This window comes from Amblyomma mixtum, chromosome 2 (genome assembly GCF_055824585.1).
Source record: "Amblyomma mixtum isolate Tamu chromosome 2, ASM5582458v1, whole genome shotgun sequence".
NCBI classification, from domain to species: Eukaryota; Metazoa; Arthropoda; class Arachnida; order Ixodida; family Ixodidae; genus Amblyomma; species Amblyomma mixtum.
Genome location: NC_143013.1, coordinates 209,764,615 through 209,773,438, shown reverse-complemented (window position 1 = coordinate 209,773,438; position 8,824 = coordinate 209,764,615). Strand labels below are relative to the sequence as shown.

General features: G+C 52.4%; 1 protein-coding gene across 1 annotated transcript; it reads left to right on the top strand.

The window, feature by feature from the left end:
• The first annotated feature begins 510 nt into the window (after positions 1-510).
• On the top strand, positions 511-5,769 carry LOC149362441 (uncharacterized). The gene has a single exon (XM_089573042.1). It carries the CDS (start codon positions 998-1,000, stop codon positions 3,869-3,871), a length of 2,874 nt encoding a protein of 957 aa, XP_089429168.1. The 5' UTR covers positions 511-997; the 3' UTR covers positions 3,872-5,769.
• Positions 5,770-8,824: the final 3,055 nt, after the last annotated feature.

Below are 8,824 nucleotides of genomic sequence, written 5' to 3'. Positions count from 1 at the left end.
TCTTCTTGTGTTGTACTTGGTGCCTTTCGCGATTGACGGCCGGTCAGGAACGCTCTGCGCGGCTCGAGAAAGAGAGGCGACGGGAAAGAAGAGCGGCAATGTCGAGGAGGTTCCGGCGCCCCCCGCGTGAATGGGAGTCCCGTTACGTGTTGCCGAGGGCCCGCTTCCTTCCCGCTGAGGTGCCCGTACACGGCTCGTATCGGTTCGCAACGGTCGGACACAGCGCTGTCCGTGACGACCCGCAACGCGGTACTTGAAAGGCGATCATCAAGGCGATTCTGCGCGCTCCGAAGGCGCGAGGCGAGCCCCCCCGTGGGTGGTCCCCCCCACCGCGGCGGGGCCGTTACCCAAAGGGTATAGTCATCGTCGGTGTAGCGGCGGAACCCGCGGACCGCTGTCGCTGCCTCCTGGCGGACGGACCACTTTCGCCTGGCAAGCGCGCGCTCTCGCTCGACGACGACGGCCAGCGGAGAGAGCGCGACCGGCCCTGAGAAATCCAGTTCCCCTCGGCCGAGAAAGAGCGCGCTCCTTCTTGCTCCGGCGTCGCGGAGAAACCGCACTTCCCACGGTCGCCGCCACAGCGCCAGCGGCCGCCGTCCGTGCGAGCCCTGTCCCCGCCAGCTGCTGCGAGGCGACGTCGAGTGACGATGCGACCACCATGACCGCGCGGCGTCGGCTACCGCTAGGCTCGACGCCGCCGAACGTACCCGTCCGCTGGAGGCAGAAGGACCTAACGACGACACTCCGGTGCCTTGCCTGCATGCAAGGGCGCCGCATCTCTGGAGAGCACGAGGATTACCGCCGCCGTACAAAAGGACGCCGGGTCTTGTCCGCGGCTGGTCCTGCGTCTTCTGGGCTACCGCAGATCAGAGGCCCTGGGCAGTGCTTGTGTCCCGTGTGCTGTGCTTGTGTTCTGAGTGAGTGCGCGTTGTCCGCCCCCCGTGGATAAAACGACAATCCCGACAGGATATGAAAGAAGCAAAAGGATTAAGCGCGAATGGTTGTCCACGCTGGAGATAAGTTGGTCGAATCGAGAGAACTGGCGATGTTCAAGCAGCGCGAGGAAGTGGTGTCCGCTGAGGACTCGAGCCGCAGCTTCTTCGTGCGCTACCTGGGCTGCACAAGGTTCCAGTCCAAATCCAAGCAACGCGGGCTCAAGGCCCTACAGCAGCCGCTGCTCGACCTCTACAGCGCCGCGAGGCGAAAGGGTGAGAGTCAACGGTCCGTGCACCCGCTGGCGCTCACGCAACGTCTGGACGTCTCCCATTACGGTCTGGTTGTCGCCGAGGCCCTCGAAGACCCGGAGACTAGGCGCGCTGTGACGGCCGTCACGCGAGTCATTACACCTGCTGCGAATATCGTACTTTGGGCTGCGCTCCGATTCAGCGCACGTCTGGCCAAGAGGCGCTCGATCGGCGCCGCCTTCGTGCCCTTGGCTTGCTCGGAAGACGTCGTCGACCGGTCCTGGTATCTTGGCTTGTCGGCGAAACGCAGGTTTCTTGTGGGTCTAGCGCACCCGCCCGTGTTCGCCTGCCTGTTCAGGCAGGTCGCTGCACCATCGACGTGGGAGTGCCACGGTTTCATATGCGCCTCAGCGGAAGATGCTCTGCTTATTTGCTCTTCGTTGGGCGAAGCTCGGGACACAGTTGTGGTGCTGGACAGGCCACGGCCTACCCCGGTGCTTGTTCCCAACGGCAAACGGCCCGACGACTACAGCGACCTGACGTCAATCACCGCATCATCTTACACTGCTCGAAATCCGAGCAGCCGAAAGCTGACCTCATCCATAGACGAGCCACAGTCCTCGTTGACTGCGTCAGCGAGCGGCTACTATCAAGAGGTGGTAGATAGGAGGTTTAAATCACCTCGGAGGTCCTCTAAGAGAGTGTCACGACGAACGGACACTGAATCAAAATCTTCTGCAAGCGAAGAAAGGAAGCGCAGGGTGCGCCGAAAGTCCAACTCGTACAAGTACCGGGACCTTTCCAAGAAATATGCCGGCGCCGCACTTCCAAGGCCTGTTACGTCTGAGCTGTCATACTCATCTGCGGGAAACGTGACGGTGACAACTGAAGACACCCTTGTTAAGGATGTCGTATTGCAAACTACCAATCATAAGGACGGCCTTATTTTCCAAAACGTCGTTCCAGCCACAAACGGCCACAGCGGTGCACCAGAATCCTTCGACGAGTCATCGTCATCGGCTCAGACACCGACCAATGACACAGGATACTTCTCTTCGAAGTCTAAGAGCGCCAAGGCGTCAAAGGAGGACCTCGTCAACGAAGAGGTCCCGGCCGCGCCTCCTGAACCCCCGCCTCCTCCGAAGCCACCGCAGTCTACGTATTACTTTGGTCAGAACGTTGTGCCCACGGCGACCACGGCGCAAAAGACCACTGTAACGTCGTACACCTACTTTCTGAAGGATACCGCCAGGATCCCCGTCAAGGAGCCAGTGATAACGCCGGAGCAGCTGAAACCTCGCGAAGCAAACACAACGGCAACAGCTGCTACCATCACGCCACCAAGCGGTACATCAGACAGTTCGCTGTCCGGCTATCACTCCGACTCCTGCTGCCAGACACGAGAGGCCGGTACTATGACCAAGGACGACGACTGTTGTGACTCGGACTGTTGCTGCTCTTGCGATTTTTCTTCAGCATGTTCTGAGTGCAGCTCGAGCCGGCGAACGCTGGTTCCCAGCGGCCGATGTCAGAGCCGTGGTCAGATGACCATCTCGGAGACAATGAACTTCAGCAGCGAATGCGACTCCGAAGCTCACTGGTTGCGACGCGGCTCAGTGGCGAATTCTTTTTCAACTGACGGGCGCGTCAAAGGGCGCGCCGAGAGCGGCCACGAGCACGTTACGCGAGCTCAGGTGCACCACCACCACCAGCACCACGAGCGCAACCACCACTCTACACAGCATCACCACGCTTTCACCGCTGTCAAGTACCGGGAACAACAGGAGCAGAAGCAGCTGGAAACACATGGGAAAACTATGAAGAATGCATACACGTCGACGACCGCGTCGCTGTGCGGCGACAGTATACCTAACGGGAAAGTGGTCATCGACGTTGTGCAGTGCGATGGAATCAGCCGCGGTGTCATGACGCCAGGAGTAATCAGCTTCAACAAGCACGGCCACGTTCGGGACTGGGCCTCGCTAAGCAACTGCTCCGGTTCGTCCCGCGTCACCACAACAACACTTCAACCGGTGCAGAGGCCGCCGCGAACTGCCAAGGCCATCCGCTGGGAACAGCAGCCCCAGCTAACCAAGCGAAAGTCCAAGCCGGGTTTCTTGTCCAACCTCAAGACCTCTTTGACCCGCGCTCGGCTCAAGACCGGCAAGCTGTTCAGCCGTATGCGCTCGCATCGCACTAGCAAAGAGATTGCGACGACAACGACGGTGCACGACCCGGACGCCGAGTCCCAGGAGGAGGTGTGTCTCAGTCCAGACGGGAACATCCGCCCGAAACGGAAAAGGCGGCGACGGCTGTCCTGGAGCTTCCACGACCTCCGTTCGGCGTTTCCGTCCAAGAACGGCGCTGGAGCCTCGGCGACCGCGAACGCACCGCAGAGGCCTCGGCGTCGAAAAAAGAAAGGCCGCAAGGGCGCCGTCAACGGTGGTGCTGGTGGCAGTGATGTGTCCGACTCCTTCCTCGAGGAAGAGGAGAGGACGGCTGACGCGTCTTGCGCGCCCAGGAGACCCCGGCGCAAGTCGGACTCCGAACTCGGGGGTCAGCAGCATCCGCCGCGTCGCGTCGCGGGTGATGTGACAACAATACGCGTTGAGCATGGACTCACCAAGGACGGCTTCAAGCGCTGGTCCAACACGAACTTGCACTCGGAGCTCGGGTACATTCCGTGAGGAATTGTGAGCACGTGGATTGGCACAGGCTCAGGTAAAGAGGGCGTCCTCTCAGGTTCACCTTCGGTTAGATCACAGCTAAAGCTGAAGTTGCCGCGACACTGGGAGAGTGCGAACGATATGCGGTATCGCTAAGTATCACCTGTCAGTTGCTTTCGGTTTGACGCAGCGTAGATTTGCGCTCAATGTACAAGTATTCGGACTAAATGCGTAAATACAAGAGGCAAAACATATCTGCGTCGCAAAACAAGCAAAGCAGCAATTGAAGTTTAACAGTTGATCAGGTTTAAACCTCCCGACATCCTCGCTTTTTGAATAAATAACTATCCGCGGCTTATACTGATCACTTTTATTAGGCGCAACACAAAAGGCCGAAATCATTGCAAGCCTACTCAATAATATTTAGTGTGTGGCGATACCGCAGCCTGGATGTGCAATAAGAGCTTGTCGCTGCTTTCTGGAAGCTCGGCACGACTGCTTGGCGTGAAAGCAATGAGCAAAGCTGAATTAATTCGCCGAAGCTGCTGTCTACCGCAAGTTTGCCGCCCGCAGAAGTGTGTTGGTGAATGAGTGAGTGAGAGTGACTTCGCAAACGGAAACGCGCAGCCCATATTCTTGGAAGTTAACTCGGTGAATCTTGCAATGCAAATTCGTGCTTAGGTCCGCGCAGGGGAGGCAAGTCTTTTGCCACTGCACTTAGGTGAACGGAAGCCTACCTCAGTGTCTTCAGACACGCGTTTAGCGGAGAATCCGCGTGTAAACGAATGGAGGTCTTATGGTGTTTGTGTACTTGGTTATATTAAACTTAACTGTTAGCGCCTAAGAACATCCACTGTTTATCAACTGAGTGCTTGGACCCGAAATGAAAGCTTAAATAGAGGGAAAAACATAAAATAGTGGCAGGTAGGTTAACAAGGAAAATGTGGCTGTGTTCTGTATTAACCGACTAGGCTTAATGTATCATAGCCATCTTGTAACAAACGATTCCTCTGGACTTGATCTTTTTCCTTACACCGTATTTCTGGACATCTAACCTGCACTAACAAATGCTGCGCATTTAAGTGAAATCTGAAACATTCTTTTCTCCAAACACGCGCTCTTTGCGTAATGATGATTAGAAAGAAGCTTTTAGTGGAACTAAAGATAATTTCCATCAGTGTGCACAAACCAAATTGGCACTGATATCTTTTCTTTGCAGTCCCTGAAGAACTTCTTCACTCGTAAGCAAAATTTTAGTCAAACCCAATCTGTTCTGGCTGCACGAACGTCACTTAATGAATTATGCTAGATAATGAATCTACCCTCAGCAGAAATACTGGTGCAATTTGCATGGTTACGTTCACGCTATCGCTGGCTGAAGACACCAACCTCAGGCATTAGAATACCCGGAAGATGGTGCGCGTGATCGTTTACTACGTAGCGCATAACGCGAGGCTTCTCCCTTCCACAAGTACTAGGGCCGTTTAAAGACAAAAAGGCAAGAGGCTAGCCCTTAGAACTTCGGTATGAATGTGCAGGTTGCGTCAGATTCCCCTGTTTTTCACGTTAGTCAAGTACCTAGAAGATTCGAGCTTACAAGTGCCTGCCATAGGCCTCAGGTTGTGGTGCCTCTGAACACGTGTTGGTGCCGGAAGTGCCTAGAAGTCAACGGAATCAAGATGATGACCCAGTGCGACGGTGGCTCCAGTGAAGATCCTGGAGTTGTTTGTGTATGTGTGTGCGCGTTTGTGCCAGCAGCTATCGTTCGTCGAAGACGTGCGCCCTCCACACGGAAAGTGCTGCCGATGTGCGGAAAGTACCTTACTGAACTCCTAACCGCCTCCGGTTGCAACGTCCTAGTCTTCTATACATAAAGTCTATGCTATCTCTGGCAGCGAAAATAAAGCGAGTTAAGCGAGCCCACGGATTCCTGTGTGTGAAGTGCCTCCGCATTTCAGTGATAGGCAGGCCACAGCACGTGAGATTTAATGACTGAAGAGGTGTTAGGACCGTTAACAAAAGAGCCTCCCCCTCCCCTCATGCTTTGCTCTGTGATGCAAATAAACTAGCACTATAGACGAACAGACATAGCACAACGCAATCAAGAGCAGTAGAGAAGGGATGGACAAGGTACTTGTGCGATATATAGATCGCGGGACGGCCTGTTAAAGCGCTGTCCTTTACTAATGTTGCACCTGAAGTCTGTGCACTTTAACGAGCGCAAACCGTTTTAGATTCGGCTCAAAGGCGCGTGCTTAATTACCTGTCTGGAACGGAGGTTATGTAACTGTTGCTGTCTAGGGTACCATGAGGAATGCTGATCCGAAAACCTGCACAGATCTTCGTGACGTCTATGAACGCATTACACCACTTCAGCAACAGGGCTCCAATTTGGTTTTCGGATGATCATCCCGGGCTTGTACAAAGGAGGCTTCGCTCGCTGAATGAGACATGAACAGGCGGTTTGTTACGCAATTTTATAGCTTAATGCAGAAGGCGAGTGGAGAGAAAGGTCGCACTGAAAGGTATTACGCGAGCGTTGTTCCGCGTTCGCAATATCCTATTCGTGACTTGTGCCAAGGCTACTTGGACGGACGGGGACGTAACAATAGTACGCAGGCGCTGAGAAAAGAAAGAGGTATCAACCGAATGATTGTCCGGAGCGAGTGAAAATGCAGTGACGCAAGTAGCCACTGCATGGTAATCGATGTGTTCGGGTACCTTAAGCTGTCGGGCAACAATGCAAGCTGGCCGTGTTCTTGTTACAGTCTTGTGTGCATGTGTCTTTCTTTCCCTTGGATTAGTGATCTTTATCGCTATCTTACCTGTGGGTCACTTTCGCTGAGTCAGTTCACAAAAAATTCCTATTGGCTGAGCGTTTGCATAGAGCACGAGAAAGGGTGTCATTACGAGCGGCAACACTCAGACTCTCTAGCTCGATCACGGTTACAAGAAGGCTGGGAGGAGAGGAAATGTGCGTGCGTTCATACGATGGTCTCGTTTAGCAATCGTGGGCATTACTGGAGTTTTTTTTTTTTTTTTCATGGCTATTCACTCACGTCGGAAGGAATCGGCTTGAAACCAATCTACAGATCTAGCTCAACGTTCCTAAAACTCAAGTAAAACTTTACGGCTTTTTTTTTCATATTGCACTCCTGATAATATTTTGTCGTCTTCATCAGGTATTACCCCTCACTGCTAACACGTGTGTTATAGGTGTGCGGCGCTGCTAAGCTTCTGTGCTTTATGTTGTCAGCATTTTCCGAGCGCCATACTTCGCTCTTCTGTAAAAACGTATTCTGTACAGTATGAGAAGGCTGTTCTGTAGGAAAAGTGAAGTAGGGGAGTGAGGTGGGTGTATTCTTTCTTTTTTTTAATTTTCACACGCATTCTTCCTATTCCCTCCCATCTTTGAAGCAAGGAGGGTTCGTGTCTCTCTCTTACGGTGAGAGTTAGCAATTAACTTCTCCTGCTCCTTTTTTGGTAGTATTTGCATTCTAAACAGAAGTAATAAATAATGTCAATAATAAAAGCATTAAGGTCACGTGTACCACGAGGTATAAGGACGATAGCAGTTTCGCAATTAAAAGTGCAAATTTTTTTATTTATAACACTGATTTTATTTTCCTCTAGCCGAACATGATAAAATAGATTAGTGTAGCGCTCAGCACTGTTTTTTCAAGTGCAGGTGGAAGCAATATGAGAGGGAACAGGGTACAGCGTGGGCTCCGCCCTTCGCAAAGCGCTGCCGCCGACAGCCGGCGAGAAAGGTCGCCACCAGGGGCATGCTCTGAAAGAGCAGCCAGCAATGATTACTGGGCACGCGCCTTCGCAACCGATTCTCGCTGTCTTTCGGCGACAGCGGTCCGCGAAGTCCGCTGTTCCCTCTCATATTTCTTCCACCTGTACATTACGGTTCCCTCAGTGAGCTGTTCCTTCTACGCTGTACACGGTATGTATTCTTTCGAGTTCTATGTATGCAGCGCTAGAATTATCCTCTCTATGAAACGCGCATGCTGATTACTACAGATTATGTCAAGAAGCCTGAATAATCTGCGCTTAGCTAAGCACTGCTGAAAAGCGCATTTCTCAGAACTTAATAAAACTCAATGAGTGTTTTAATGACAAAGAGCTTTTCATAGTAAGGTCGTCTTTATCGCAATACGGTTGCAACTTAAAACTAATAAAAGAAAGATCCTGGGGCCAAACGCAAAGGAACATCAAGCTGCATCTGCGCGGGGAAGAGCCTTCGGTTGTCGCTGGACCTGACGTAAGTTGGCTATCTTCCGTTCTGCTTTCAGCCATGACATTGCACGTTGCAAGCCACGGAAAGAAGTGGAGCTATTGACGCTGTTAGGGCTTGACACGCACCCATACACGTGAATACCTTGTAAAGTGCGATGGATTATGGATAACATCTAGCGCCTCAGGCCAGCCGGCAAAAGCATCACAGCGCACTAGACATGAGGAGTCGCAGATTGGGCATCCAACAAGGTTGTGCCTTCTTGCACTTTGTTTTCATTTGTGTTTTAAAAAACAACTGTCAAGAACCCGTTGTCATAACCAAGTGAAACCCTAGATGTACTGTAAGTTTTCCTCTATTTAATGCTGTTTTTTAAAAGAACGGAAATGTATTTGAAGTGCACGATATAATGTTCCAGCGTCTGAGTTGGTGAACACGATAACGAGAAGGAGAAACACTAAAAATAGAGTGCTCTCCAAGTAAACAACAGCAACACAACAGCAACCCAAGAAGGCGACATTAGGGCTTAAGACGACGGAATAAAGTTCCGAGCAAGTAGCCCTCTGGAGACAGGGTTAGATCCTTCTAAGTTGTAACGCTTCGGCCGCTGCTAGGCGCTAGCGACAGTTCGTGCAGGAGGTGAAGACACCGCAGAAAGAAATAAGTTGTACTTCTCGGTGGCCAGGTAAGTTTGCAATTCTTAATTATAGATTCGTTACCTCGCGTGCGAA

Bases quoted from the DNA above. Each gene is read 5' to 3' on its own strand.
- LOC149362441 (XM_089573042.1), top strand. From the start codon at position 998: ATGGTTGTCCACGCTGGAGATAAGTTGGTCGAATCGAGAGAACTGGCG.